Here is a 15,774-nt window from a genome sequence, read left to right as displayed (position 1 = left end):
CCTACCTGGGGAAACAACCTTTCTCGGAGAGGTGACCTTGGTTAAAACACACAGCGCTAAGGGGAGCAAACATATTAAGAACAGTATGCTATATACGCCAGGTCCCTTGAAACATATGCTGTGCAGATGTTTCTTTCCTGCAGCGACTGTGTCAAGCAGCAAGGATGGACCGGCTTCCGGCAGATGAGGTTTAGCATAGGTTTGTTTCATGGGAAATCATGGCATATTTTAAAAGAGATCTCACCAATTAACCAAAGAACTGGTATGCATATATGCACAACCCATGGACATAGACAATGGTGTGATGAAAGGCCTGGGGCTGAGGGAGGGTGCAGGCTAGGACTCACTGGGGAAAGAAGGAAACATCTGTAACACTTTCAACAATAAAGAAAAAATATTTCATGTAAAACCACATGAAATACATTAGAAAAATATCTATTCACACTTATGCTTTTAGGTAGTCATGGCCTCAAATAAGTTTTCTCTTTCATATATGAGGGGGGAAAGTTTTATGGAATTATTAAAACACTTTTGAAATCCTTAAAAAAAGAGGGAGAGAGAGATCTCACCATATAATCGCTGAGCGAGGTCACTGATCTCCTGAATCCTTTCTTCTTGCTGAGGCACTGAAGGCGTGATAAACTTATTGAACTGCTGGTGGAGGATTTCCACAGCCTCCCTTGTCTGGCATTCTGTGGAATATTTTCCAACTCTTACAACTGTGGCACTTGCATCTTCACACCAAAAATGACACTACATTAAAATGGAACAAAGCATAGATTAAGGAGACACCATCATTCTAATGTTCTTTGCTTTGGTCACTGAAGTATCAAATTTAAATTTTTTCAAACTTTATATTCACATTAGTTTGAATTATCTAAGTCTTAATAAAAAATATCAAAGCATGATCATATACTTTGTACTTGGATATTAGAGTCAGACAAGAAAAAGTATGAAAATTCATTTGATTTTTCTTGCCTTCTTAAATTTGTCTGAAGCATAATTCCTAAGAGGAAGGTTGCATATTTGCAAGAACAGGCAATATAAGAAGTATATGGCACTAGAAATCCAAATATAAGCTAAAAGGAAACTAAAAAGCCCAAACACAAAATCCAGCCTAATTCATTGAAACCATTAACAATACATGGATAAAGTATTGCCTTATTATCAAACGACTTCTCTTTTAAGAATGAGATGTAGTCTATGGATTAAGGAAATATCACCTAAGGAATAGCATTTGACCTTTTTTGTAATAGAAGACAGTCATATTTCCAAAGCACACTGGAGAACTGAGTTTCTTCACTAAAATAAATAACCATGATGGAAGGAACATGTCTGACCAAGGCCACAAGCTCTTACGCTGAGTGGGAAATAGCAACACATGACTTCGTTAGGAGCCAGCTTTGAATAAGTGCCGCAGAGCTACAGCAAACCTGTGTGTCATAGAAGAGTAATCTTCTGGATCCTCCTTAATATGGTGTTAAATCTAAAAACTCTACTGCATCAGTGGTAAATAGAGGTGTTTGTTTCTTGGTTGTTTTTTTTTAAATCTCAGAATAATGGGCTACAAAGAACACTCAAGAACTTCAAGTGCAAAGTTTCTTCAATATAAGTGTGCAGCCCCACTAGTGTGGCTCAGTATTTGAGCATCGGCCTATGAACGATTCCTGGTCAGGGCACATGCCTGGTTGTATACTAAATATCCAGTAGAGGGTGTGCAGGAGGCAGCCCATCAGTGATTCCCATCATTAATGTTTCTTTCTCTCTCTCCCTCTCTCTTCCTCTCTGAAATCAATAAAAACATATTTAAATATGTGTGTGAAAATAACTTTAACTTGTCAATTTTATATATTTTATGTATACTTTTCCATTTTATCCTTTTGAGAAAATAAAAATAACACCAATAACAATTTTTATACCTGAAATATCCAAGTATCACCCTTTCTTTCTAAAAACTTTCATATTCTGTGAACTAAATAAGTCATTTTGGGTATTTTAAACAGATACCCAGCAGTGAACATAATTTCATGATTGTTAAACATCTTGAGTTGACAAGGTTATAGAGAAAGGAGAAACTCTCATATGTTGCTAGTAAGAGAAAGTTAGTCAAGTCTTTCTGAAGGGCAATTGGACAATACAATCAAAATGTTGTAACATTCATCCCCTTTGGTTCAGTAATTCTACTTTAGGTAATTGTCCTAAACAAATAATCATGGAAAGGAGAATGATGCATGGGCTTAGTGACAATAATAGCTCCTACAGCATTGTTTTAAAGTCTCAGAGTGATTTTCTAGGACAGCATTACAGTATAGACACCACACCAGGAAGCAGATACCTCTTCTATCATCTCGTGGAGGTGCTCGGTCAGGTCCAAATTCTTCTTGTAATCTGTTACAACTTTATCAAACTCATCCACATGTTTTTGCAAATCCTTCATGGCTTCCAAAAGGACAGTAACTTTACTATTTGGGTAATTTAAGAAAGATTCAGGAGTCTTGTTCTCAAGTTTTTCCATTTTCCTTTTCAAAACCTGTGCCAAACAATAAATTTTTTAAAATAAAATTCAATTTTTATTTAAGAGGCTAGCTGGTGATTAAATATTGGAGAAACACTTGGGAAAACTATTTGAAGCTTTCTCCATTATAATATATTCAAATTATAATTATTGCAAATGAATTTTGGAAAGAATGGCTTTCTTCTAGAGAGTATATTAATTCAGCATTCAGAAAACATATAGAAAATTAACTGTAGACCAGGGTCTATTCCACATTTTGAGAATGATACTATGATAAAAAAAATAAGACAATGATCATAAAATCAGATATTTTATTGTCTTCAGTAAGTTCACTGTCTCCTGGAAAAGGCATTCAAATAATCTAGTCTGTAGATGTGATAATCAAGGTAGGTGAACAGAACTATAGAAGTAGTGGAGAAAGGTCCTTACACAAGCAGGTGCGAGGGGAAAAAAGCGGATGTACAAAGGTATATGCATGTATGCATATGTGTATATGTGTGTATGTGTGTGCATGTGTGTGAGTGTGTATGTTTCTGTGTGTTGGGGGCAAGAATGGAAGCAGAGAGGCTAGGTAGGTTTGGTAGAAACCATTCTGGAGCTGCTTTCAAAGGTAAATCAATTTATTATGTATTTTACATAAAAATTTAATTGCTATAAAAATGGATAACTCCCTTTTCAGTCCCAATGCTGAAAAAAAAAGCCCAAGGATTAGGCATCTAGAATTGAAATGCAAAATGATTTTGCAATAACTGTAGTAGTGCATGCAAACACACATACACACACTTTTTCATTACCTGTATTTTCTCAACATACATATCAACTTGTTGAATTTGATATTTCAGAGACTTCAGATTCTTAGCTTTTTCATTTTTCTTAGTGTAATTAAACTTCAAATTGTTAAATTTCTTTTTGATATCCTTGAATGACTCTCTGAGCTGCAGGTCAATAAAAAGAAAGAGGTGATTTCCTTAAAATGAGAACAGTAATATTCACTTCTAATAAATGAAAACATCTAAACACTTCAAGATATTCATAATCTTTAAGATGTGTTCAGTGATTTTCAATAGAAAAACATGTCTGCTAAGTGAACATATAATGTGAATTTAAACATATCCCCAAAATGTAAGTAATTATGAATTTGTCTTAGTACTTTTAGAGTTTAATTTATAATTAGCTTTACTGTTATAGAATATCCTTTGGCCTCCACCAATAAAGTTTTTAAGATATCATGAACTTTAGACAACTCTAATTTTCCTATTTGTACTTATTTGGTATCATTTTTCTACTCATTCCATTCCCTGTGTGTTTGACATCTGCTGTTTAGATGGGAAAGATCAACATCTATTTGAAAATATGTGATGAATGGAGAAAGGCTGAATCTTAACCTTTTAATTCTAAGCCATGAAATTTTAAGTCTATTCTGGATGAAGAAATTGAAGACGGATAAACAATGAGTGCAATTTCATTTCCATTGGTTTCAGAATGTAAGCACTTCCACTGAAAATGACGTAAAGGCCTAAGAATGTTCATGGCACTATGGGTATGTGACATGGGATCGGCTTCTCTCTGACACATGAGCTCCTCTGACAAAGTTGCTGGCACTTTTCTCTCTGGGTCCCACTGGAAATCCATCTTAAATGTTGTGCCTTTCCCAGCTGGGATCCAGGACCGCTGCAGATACAAGTGGGAGGCAGCATGCACGAACCACCTTCAGCAAAAAGAAATCTAGTCATGCTTACTTTTCTTACCTGCACCTTTTAATATGAAAACTTAACTTCCCATCTAATCTCCACATAACCTGTGGTCATATTTTTAAAGGAATTGAGTGCCATGGTCGCTTGACTGTGGGATCATTGTTCCTGCAGCTGTTTCTAACTTTAGCTAGCTTGTCAACAATGGGGAATGGTGGCGATGGCTAAGACAACTGCTCAACTGGAGCACATAAACCACCAAAAACACCAAAGCTTGTGGCAAGATGAAATTTACCAGAAATATTTAAATGTTGTTATAAATCATATTCATAAAAATTTATGAGTCTTACATAATTCAGAGGGAGATTTTTTTCCCTAGTGAATAGTATGATTTCCCTACCTTCTCACTTGCTGCTCTTTGCTATGGAATAAGCAGGCTAAGTTAATATAGCTATAATTAGGAGGGAAATAGGAAGACTTTAAAACTGTAGGTCTTTTGACACTAGCAGAATGAGCATCCTCACCAAATGTCCCAGGGAGCGGTAAGCCTCTCTCAGGTAGAGGCTGACGACAAGGAGACCAGCTTGCTATTCTTAGTGCTGGTTGGGCAGTGCTGGCACAAGAATGTATTATTAGTGAGTCTGTTGCTGACAAGGCCAATTTATGGAGGGGACGTGGGACATTTTAAAACTAAGGAAGTATGTTTCACACAAAAGCCTTTCATTAGAGCTATGGCACATGTTTGGCCAGAACTAAAAACACAGAACAAGTAGTCCATTTCTTTTAATGGCCATTTCATGAGCTTCATTTCTTGCCCACCATTGTGCCCAATCCAGACAAAAGCTTTCTGATTGATGCTCATTTTAGGAAGAGAAAGCTGCAATGTTGTCATCTCCCAGGGGTGCTTGCGTTTGAAATGAAGGGACCCAAAGACTCACAATTAAACCGGAATGATTTGTTATACAATTAGTAACGGCAGATTATTAAGCCTTAGCGCTGGAGAGATTTCGGGATAAGACTTTCTTGCCCTCCTTCCATAAAGCAACTACACCGCTGTCTTGCTGTGCTTAAGGCCAGTCTTGTACCGGCAGAAAGTAGGGGGCTTGGAAAGAGAAGACAGTTGCCCCGTTTTAAATTATAGGTGGCAGCATGCCTCAGTAGTGCCCATTTTATCCACCCTGCAAGTTTTGTGTCCATAATGTATTTAAGTTTATTTTCTGAATATAACTACGATGTTACAATTTAGCTCTCTATATCCTTTAGAAAGAAGAGGCATTTTGTAGATGTAAAACACCAAACTTCTAAGATTTTAACCATATGAGATGGACGTTTTCAGAACAAATCACAATAGTTCCTATTCTCTTACACATGTGATTGAATGGACCCAGGGTGGGCCTGAGGACGGGTGGCTGTGACTGAAGTCCCAGGGGCTTTAACCTGCCCTGGGCTCTGATTCCTGAGGACTTCTGCATTCTTATGACCCTCCTGTCACCACAGGTAGCCATGCTGATATTTGCTGAATGACAATAATTTAGGTTTTTCTTTTAAAATGATGAACAAAAGTTATCAATCTACAGAAAAAATAACTTTCTGTTCTGCCCTGATCAAGTCTTTTACTCATCTGTACACACATTTTCTGCTTCTTTTCTTTCTAGGGGGTGAATGTCCATGGTCATTTTGTCAATGGAAAACCACCATGCAATGTCAGGAGGGTTAATTGTATATGTGTCTATTATCATTTCTAATCTGCCTTGTATCCATGGAACAAAAACTCTGACATATGATAGGTAGATACATAGATAGATAGATATACAGGTATATATAGTCATTTTCTGTTTCCTTCCTGATGTTTAGATGTTGCTACAGTGCAAAAAAATTCAGGCTAAGTAATATAATTATATGAAAGCTTCTGATTGCAAATTTGAGAAAATGGATAGCAACCCAATTCTGTCATTACTATTCTTTTCAGCAAAGTAATTGTTTGTGGTCTATAATGAGACTCTAGCTACAAATTTCCATTAACGTCATGTAAATGTAGAGGTAATTTTTTATCTGATTGCAAGAAGAAAATATGCTCAATATTAACTTACTACATTTCTAAATGAAGATGGTAAAGAACGAGTAATGAGGTTCTGTCATATAATATGGCAGAGAATGTCTATAGTGCTTTGTGTATTAATAGCTTATTTTATATTGTCAGGCGACAAAACATAATGAAATTCAACATTCATGCATACAAACATATCTTTGTGGGAAATGGGTGAGAAAAAAATCACAAAATATGTCAGTCTGAAGGCTGTGTTTTCTAGTAGGGAGACATGGAGAAAATGAATTTTCATAATGTCCTGTGTCATTTAGTATATGAAATTTAAAAAACTAATATTTTAACCAAAGATGATCAAGGCCCAAAACCATGGTTCTTTGTCTTTAAGAAATTATCACATTTTTAAAAATCACATTTAGAACATCTCACTTCATTTTGCCTTGAGGTACCACGTCCTTTTCTAAGGGCCTTTCATGTAGTTAAAACCATGTATGTTAGTTACGGCAACATCAAGAAAGTGGTTTTGGTTGAAATGACCAAATTAACTGTTATTGTATCAGATCATACAAACAGCCTATGACATATACACCACAGAGTAAAGATAGGCGAGAAAAGTATAGAAAAGAAGTACATTTGACATCAGATGTGCAATAATTGAATGAACTAAACCATTCACTGAAAGGTGAAGTCTGAGTTTAGCAAATGACAGGTGTGTTGGTGGCCAGTAAATGAGCCCCTGGCCCAAAGCTGACTCCTGACATTCTCTGAGCTGAAACTCTGCAGTCCTATGGCACAATAGGTGAAAACTATCGTATACATCTCATCCGAGGAATAAAGATGTTAAACCAGATATCCTTCAAAATTCATTTCAACTCAGAATCTGTGAACTTGCAAAAAAGCTCTTTAAGAAAACAATGAAATATTAGAAGAAAAACGTGTTTTCAAATCAACATATAAGCCAAACCAATGGACAAGGACAACAGGGGGATGAGAGCACGAGTTGGGGGTAGGGAGTGGGGAGGGAGGTTGGGGGTTAATGGGAAATGAGGACACATTTGTAATACCTTAACCAATAAAGAAATTTTTAAAAAATCAAATGCTATGCATGGTCTAGTTCCCTGGTAAGGTACCCAACTTTATTTATTTTTTAAAAATATATTTCATTGATATCTTACAGAGAGAAAGGGAGAGGGATAGAGAGCTAGAAGCATTGATGAGAGAGAAACATCGATCATCTGCCTCCTGCACACCCCCAATTGGGGATGTGCCCACAACCAAGGTACATGCCCTTGACTGGAATCGAACCTGGGACCCTTCAGTCCGCAGGCCGGCGCTCTATCTACTCAGCCAAACCGGTTAGGGCCCGACTTTATTTTTTTATACAAAAAAAGTAGTGGAACATGTTGCTTTTAGTTTTACAAAATGTTTGAATTATCTATACCAAAATTTTAATGAAGACAAAAATAATAAAACTGCCTAGGTGTCAAATATTCACTTGGAATCAGTCATCTGTTTGTACTCTGATATTCATAATACAAGCCAGAACACACATATCTTTATTTTACTAAAGGGCACTGAAAATATTACTTGTAATTACTTTCCCTTTTAGGCTCATAATTGGAAAGGCCAAGGCGTAGACACTACACTGTGACATGCCGAATATATCTCTATAAGAAAGGGAAGGGGAGAAAGGACCAACGATGTTCAAAGACCCTTTACATGTGAAAGTATAACCTACATCAAAGATTAGTTGGGTTTGAAGTAGACGCAAAGGGGAAGAACAGGTCTCTTAATATTTAAGATCATGTTAGAGTGACATCTGATTCCTAATTCAAGCTTGCACATATCTGGTTGCTCATTCCTGGTAAGGTACAGACAATCCTGGGGCATCCCTACTATGACTGGAAGAGTGATCTCTTGTCCTTGCCAGCTGGCTCCCAGCACAGGCTCATCACAAGGCAGCCTGTAAACAGAACCCACTGTGGGAAGGGCCTGAACAGGAGACCCAGCACCACAAATGCCACAGCGCTTCATGGAGGTGGAAACTGAGCAGGAAGGGACTGGGAATAAGCCTTAGCCAGCTCCACTTGTGGTTTCCGTAGAGGCTGAATATCACAGCAGGAAGAGCAATTTTCAGCAAGACCAAAACGTTGCCACGAAGAAGAACAGGAGGAGAAGGAGGAGGGAGGAAAAGAAAGATGGGGAGAAGGAAGACGAGGAAAGAAGATAACTTTGGGGAAAGATAGTAAACACATTGTTTTTATGACTGCCTAAATTTTATAGCTTTGGGAGAATAATGCTCTTCTAGGAATGCTTTCCTTATTAACTGCAGTACAGGAAGCAGAAGAGGCAATTCTACTACCTAGTGGGCAGGATACACTGTGAGTTTAACCCTGAATGAATCTCTAGTCCCAAATGACTGCCTGGAACAGCATCTGAGTGGAAACTATAGTCCTGCAGCACATTGCTAAAATGAACATCATTATTGATGTAGTTGTTGCTTCCCTCCTATTGAATAGCAAGATCCAAAACGTTGCCACCTCTGTTCCCTGGCCTCTCCTGCTCTGTTCCCTCTTCCTTTCCCTCTAGCAGTGCTTGCCTGGCCCTTACCTGTGGTTTATGAAAGTGTGGCCTGCAGGAAAGGGCTCTTCAAGTTCAGTTACAAATACTTTAGTCCATGCTCTAATGTTGTTTGATAATGTTTGATATGTTTGGGCCTGCATCGTAAAACTGGACATAAACAGAAACTTCAAGTAGGTTTACTTCCTTCTCCCCCACCCTGTTTCCTAATAGATTTGTGACAAATGGACTCAGAGACATTTTGTTCTAACTGGGGATAGATCTGAAATCATGGAACCTGTGTTCTGCCAATCTCCAGTTGAGAGTTGGGACCCTTGCTATCCTGAACAGGTAGAGCTTTGAACGGAAAGTTTAATTAGGGAAGGGTAGTGGTTGCAATCCAGTATGTATCTGGGGATTGGGGGCCAAGCAGAATTGAGGGAGAGGAGGTTGAATTTAGTAATAGGGGAGTGCACTGATGTGAAGGACACTTTTCATCTGTTCATTATTTTTCTCTAGGAGTTGTTTTGCCAGAAAAGCTACTCTGAATAAATAAAAAATCAGATACTTGACTTTGGTGATAAGACTTTGTAGCCTCTGAGGCGAAGAGCCCACTCTCCCGGCCCTTAGCATCTGCTCCACCATGAGTCAGTGGCACTTAAATAGAACCTCAGCAGGCAGAGCCGACTGCAAAGGGACAGTGTCACCCTTCCTGCCCCGACAGGCTGCATGCACTCAACAGATACGTGCTATAAGGGTGTGAGTGGGGGAGAAAAAAAAGCATATAATAAATTCTAGGTTTTTCAATGCATTGACAATGTACTGATTTCAACAAGTTTGGGAGCTTGAAGTTTATTCAAACATTGAGTTCTGAGACCATTGCTCTGTGGATTAAAAGTCAAGAGTGTGCCCTGGCTGGTGTTAGAATGTCAGCCCATGCACCTAAAGGTTGAGGGTTCAATTCCCAGTCAAAGAGCATGTACCTAGGTTGCAGTTGCCCAATTAGGGCACGTGCAGGAGGCAACCAGTTGATGTTTCTCTTTCAGCAATGTCTCCCTCTCTCTCTCTCTCTCTCTTCAACTCTCTCTGAAAAGCAATGGAAAAAAATATCCTCTGGTGATGGGAAAAAAAATTTTTTTTAATGCCAGGAGTGAAAAGAAAGTCTCCTGATTCTGTGTGTGTGCATACGTGCAAACAAACATTGAGACAAGTGTTGGCTCAGAGAGGCTTTTGGTAGTGTGTCAGTGTGACCCCTGCCACCCACCTCGCTTATCTCATCCCTCGTGGCGCAGTGCTGCAAGCTGCCGGCCAGGGTCCGCCCGTACTCCTGGGCTCGGGCTCGCCAGTTCACGCTCTCCCCCTCGAGGACGTCCAGCTGCCGCTGCAGGTTCTCTGCAGACACATTAGCGCAGCTCTGAAAGCGGAAGAGAAAAGGCAATGACAAAGGGAACAGGCAAAGCAGCAGGGAGACAAGTAGGCCATTTACCTGCATTATGAAACTCATGAGTGACATTTCACAAAACAGGCTCCTGAAATACCTTCAGCATATTTGAATATAAGGACTTCAGAAAGAAGCCAGATACCCAACATGGTGGGAAAGGTGAACCGTTAAACTTCCAGTCTTGAAACTTCAGTTTTGAAGTCTGCTCATCATACCAGCTCCTCAGAGACACCACTCATTACAAGGTGTAATTTTTACCTCAAAAGGCAGAAAGCAAGCATTAGAAACATTTGGCTTCTGCGCAGTAATTTTCCTGTCAACTGGAGCTTCAACTCCGGTTCATTATGCCAGTGCTCCCTCCAATCTCCACTCAGCAGAGGGCTGCCAGGGCCAAGGCCAGATGCGACTGGAGAACAATTTGCATTATTTGTGCAAAGTGAGGAGTCTTACTTCTTTCTTTTTAAAGTAAATTTATTAATAAAATAAAACTCTTTATTTTTTTTTTAAAAAAGCCCCTTCTTGGTAAAAATAGATTCCATTAACAGATATTTTTATTCCTAGATCTTTCAATAAAAGAATACTTTCGGTTCAGTGCATTCCATAGAGTTTAGTGGATACTTAAATTAACTTTAAAATAAAATTGGCCATTATTTTGATTAATATTCTACAGAATAAACATAACCTTCTTTCCCTTAAATTGGGAGTTAAAATTATATATATAATTTTAAGTTTAAATATGCATATATTTTGCATCAGAGCCCAATGTGCTGTTTATGAAAATTTGGTCTGGAATGATTTCCCTATCTTTAGACACCTCAGTAAGGTACACCCATCCTGTGGACTCAGGCAGTTCAACGGTAATGCCCAGAGCCCTTGGTCTCCACCAGGGGGCTCTTTCATGATGGGCTTTTATGGCTAAAGCAGCTTCTCTGAGCTTCAGGTTCTTCATCTATAAAGTGAGTGTCCCAGGCCAGGTGATCTCTCGGATACCTTCCAGATCTGCAATGCTAAGGCAGCATATTGCCCAAGAAATAAAACAGGAGCCACATGAATAATTTTAAATTTTCTAGTAGTCATATTAAAAAGTAAAAAAAAAGGCTGATGGGCTTTTATGGCTAAAGCAGCTTCTCTGAGCTTCAGGTTCTTCATCTATAAAGTGAGTGTCCCAGGCCAGGTGATCTCTCGGATACCTTCCAGATCTGCAATGCTAAGGCAGCATATTGCCCAAGAAATAAAACAGGAGCCACATGAATAATTTTAAATTTGCTAGTAGTCATATTAAAAAGTAAAAACAAAAATAGGTGAAATTAATATTCATAATAGAGTTTAATCAACTAAATCCAAATGTTAACATTTTACCACACAACCAAATATAAATATATTAATAAGGTTTTTTGATCCTAAGTGCTTGAAATCTGGTATGCATTTCATACTCACAGCACATCTCAATTTTTGCTACATTTCTATCACAAATACTTTATCTGTAATGAAATTTCATAGTTTCTAGTTTAAAATGGGAATATCCAAGTTGTTCCCAAGACATTTTAAAGTCTTCCAATAACTACATTGTAAACTTCTAAAATAAAATTAAAAGTTTTGTTCCTTAGTTGCACTGAGCACATTTCAAATGCAAAAAAATTAACTGCTGTGTTAGAAAACACATTTTTAATTAGCATGAGAATAGATGTATTAAACAAGACTTTTATAATCAGATTTTTCTTCTTAAAATGTTTTTCTTTTGTTATAGATGCTAGAAACTCACCACCGATAATTGCCCCGTGCTTTAATGCATTTTTAAATGTAGCACACACGAGGCAGTCTGCCTAGCTGCCCCCCTGTGACACCCAGGCAACCAGTTGATGTTTCTCTTTCAGCAATGTCTCCCTCTCTCTCTCTCTCTCTCTTCAACTCTCTCTGAAAAGCTGCCCCCCTGTGACAGCGATGAGCGATGGTGTTTGAAGTGACTTACAGGCCGCTGCGCTGATGAGATGATGTCCACTCCCAGGCAAAGGGCCAATTTGTGGAGCTGGTCTATGTGTGCCTGCTTTTCCTGCGAGCGACGGAGGCGAATCTGGGCATCACGAGCATTATCCAGTTCCGTTGGCTGCTCTAGAAGCTCCAGTTCTCTTGATTTGAGGAGATGTTCAAGCTGGAATACAGAGCATTTACAATTAACTTGTGTTTCATTTTTATGGAGACAGATTTTTTTAAAGCCTATTTCCTATTACATATTTTCCTAGCTGGTCAAATGCTGCCAAGTCCATCTATAATTATTAGTGCTATGACCAAATAAGAGTTACAATGCTGCAAATCTATAAGGTAAAGCTGAGGGGCTAAAGTCATTCCTATTAAAGAAGAAAACACTCTTTTAGTCTAAAACCTTAGGAACATCTAGGTCTATGATCTGAGTAAATTCAGAGGCTGTTTTAAAGAGATACCAATATATCTCTATTTTCTGTTAATAAAGGCTATTAACACTTTGCAGACCAGTAGTTTTATTGCTAGCTTTACCCAGTGGCCACATAAGTTTCTATTGGGTGGTACAAAAAATGTTTTGCATAATGTTAAAGGCACGCTTTACAATTAAATACCCATTGCATTTTGAAATTATTTATTATTTGTTCTTTCAAGCTAATATCTTTTTAAAGTATGATGCTTTGTAAAACACTGTGTACTATGAAGCGAGAATTCTCGTGATCCATCCGCAATGATTTTACTGCATACTCTATGATGTCAGGTGCCTGAGATACAAAAAAATAAAAAATAAAAAATAAATCTAATTTGTTTTCTTCCCTCAAAGAGCTTACTTGAGTTTGGGTTAAAAGATTATTAAAAATCAAGATGCTACAATGACAGATAAGTGGAGTAACTAATGAGAGTTCTAGAAATTTAGAAGAGAGGAAAGTCAGTCCAAGCAAGGTAAGATCATTGGAAGGAGGGGCAGGGAGAGTCGAGGAGAGAGAAAAATGTCTGTCAGATAATGGCAGTCCGGGAGTCAAAGAGTTGGAGACGTGTGCACTGCCTTTGAGGGACAGAGAGGAGCTGTGTGGCTGAAACCTAAGGGAGGACAGAGGAACAGTGAGAGAAACCTTGGAGGCCCGATGTGGAAAGCTGCTAATATCAGAGTAAGCAATGTGGCTTTTACTTATATAATAATTTATATTTCCTTTTAGAAGGGAGGGTCTTGTAGACATCTGTGACAAGTCTCACCTCTTCCTTGACTTGGTGGAACTGGACTGTCTTGTACAGGATGTCCTCATAGTCCTGGATCCTCTCTTTCTGTTTCTGATGGAGTTGAATGAGGTCCTTCAGCTGTTGGTGCTTCTCTTTCACAGGGGCTCCTTTGCCATTTAACTCCTCTGATTCTTTCATAATGTATTGAACCTCATCATTCAGTTGCTGAAATGTCGACAGCCATAAAAGAAGTCCAGCTTTCAGAGAGCTCTTTACTTAATAATGGACTCTATGAAGATCTAAATAACCAACGATTCTCTCATTTGTTAACAAAAACTTATCGTGAGCCTCACCCCCACCCCTGCAAATTCAGGTATTGTGTTTGATGCTAGAGGTATATTATTCCATCCCTATCTTCTCAGATTTTTTTTTTAATTATGAGCAATGAAAAAAAATGTATATCAAAGTTAAGTGATGAAATGAAAAGTCATGTGTTTCTATAGCTCACCAAATATTCTAGTTATCTGCGAAGTAAATGTGTTTCAGATATATTTTTAAACATTTTATTGATTTCAGAGAGGAATGGAGCGAGAGAGATAGAAACATCAATGATGAGAGAGAATCATTGATCGGCTGCCCTCCTTCATGCCCCCACTGGGGATCGAGCCCATAACCCGTGCATGTGCCCTTGACCGGAATCGAACCCAGGACCCCTCAGTCTGCAGGCCAGTGCTCTATTCACTAAGCCAAACCAGCTAAGGCTCTCCTGCCTCCCCTTTTACCCAGCATTACTCATACATCCCTCATAGAGTTGCAGATCCTGGGGTAGAATTTGCAAAGCATGGACAACTCAGAGAGGAAGCTATTATAATTTTGGATCTTACAGCAAAGATAAAAATAATGGAAATGATTTAGGCTAAGGAAATACTTTGCAGAAGAGTGACCTAATAAGGGTCTTCAAGTTTAAATCAAGCAGGTGGGCATCAAATAATATGCATTTCACAGAGACAGAGCTAAAGAAGCTAGACATAGCTAATGTAGAGGAGTTTGCACATACACACACTCTTGCATGTGTAGGGCATGTGCACACAAGCACACACAAAATGTAAATAAGTATACAACACAGGGCACATCAAAAAACCTCACATATAGGCTAATTGGATTTTCTAAGAGTTCACTGTGGGCAACAATGTTTGTGTGTGTGTGTGTGTGTGTCGGGGGTTGATTATATACTATATAGGTTTGTTGGAAATGAATGTAAATTAGATATTTTGTAAAAAGAATCTTCAATCTTCTAAATCTGGGATTCTTTATAGCCAACACAAAGTTGTGACAAACAGAAACACGGGTATCTTAACTTTGCAGCAAAGAACAGGAACCTAGTCAGGAGGATTACATGACTGGTGACCATTTTTGGCAGTTGTGTTGAATTTAGGAGTGGCAGCAGGTTGGGGTATGGAATGCATCAGCAGTCAGGGTCTGGGAGCATGGCTCGTGGTTTTCTCTCTCACATCCTGCGGGCTCTCTGAGAGGGAAAACAGGTGAGCACAGCAAAATTCCTGGGAAGGTGGTAGGAGCCCGGGGTGCCAGAGAGTGGAAACAGTGACATCACTTTGGACATTTCAGGGGCGGAGGGCAGCTTAGCCTCTGTGTCAGAGGTGCTCATCCTTGTTCTGAGATGACTTGATCTAAACATGGCTCTCCCCCTTAGAAAATGACTATAGTGCCTATATGTATGATCAATACATTAATAAGAAAATACTTTAATGTAAATTATAATAATCTAAGATAATTACCCTTAGGACATTTTACAGCCCAAATATTTGTGTATCATCAGATACAGAATAGTGAGAAAAGAAAACATAGTAAAAAAAGTGTGTTTTTAAGTGGATTTTTAGACAAGCAATGCTTTAAAAAAAAGTCACTCATCAGTCTGTTAAAGTTAATTAGGTGAACTGCAATCGAATGGCTGAAAAAATGTTTTCCATTCACCCAAGTCTATCAGTTGGTTGCTTTACCTGGAACTGAGGCTTCATTGCCTTCCAGTTTTTCCTTAGACCTAAAATGGTCTGGAGGCTCCCTCCAAGGTCAAGTGCAGACACAGGCATGAGTGCTTCCTGAAGAAGTTTTAAGTTGTGAGTAGTCTGAAATAAACATGGGATGGGTAAGCATATGTTTTCTTTGCCACCATCAGCAAATACATGACGATCATTCTGGTGATGACATGCTGTGTCATCAAACTTTTCAATCCCATGAGAACACTCATGACCTCGAGTGAGCTCCTGGTTCTAAACCACATTAATGAAGAAAAGCATAGGCCCTCGGTTTCCCTTTCCTCTTTGGTTTTATT

General features: G+C 38.6%; 1 protein-coding gene across 1 annotated transcript in view; it reads right to left on the bottom strand.

The window, feature by feature from the left end:
- Nucleotides 1-15,774, bottom strand: part of CCDC141 (coiled-coil domain containing 141) — a 171,533-nt gene that overhangs the window by 17,447 nt on the left and 138,312 nt on the right. Inside the window, exons 14-20 of the mRNA XM_006760570.2 lie at nucleotides 15,443-15,568; nucleotides 13,461-13,649; nucleotides 12,220-12,399; nucleotides 10,074-10,223; nucleotides 3,310-3,450; nucleotides 2,336-2,530; nucleotides 570-753 (exon numbers count right to left, since the gene is read on the bottom strand). Coding sequence (XP_006760633.1) covers nucleotides 570-753; nucleotides 2,336-2,530; nucleotides 3,310-3,450; nucleotides 10,074-10,223; nucleotides 12,220-12,399; nucleotides 13,461-13,649; nucleotides 15,443-15,568 — 1,165 coding nt within the window. The remainder of the gene's footprint in view (nucleotides 1-569; nucleotides 754-2,335; nucleotides 2,531-3,309; nucleotides 3,451-10,073; nucleotides 10,224-12,219; nucleotides 12,400-13,460; nucleotides 13,650-15,442; nucleotides 15,569-15,774) is intronic.

This window comes from Myotis davidii, unplaced genomic scaffold (assembly GCF_000327345.1).
Source record: "Myotis davidii unplaced genomic scaffold, ASM32734v1 scaffold370, whole genome shotgun sequence".
Classification (NCBI taxonomy): domain Eukaryota; kingdom Metazoa; phylum Chordata; class Mammalia; order Chiroptera; family Vespertilionidae; genus Myotis; species Myotis davidii.
Note: the sequence above shows the minus strand (reverse complement) of the source record. Positions and strands in the feature narration are given on the sequence as shown.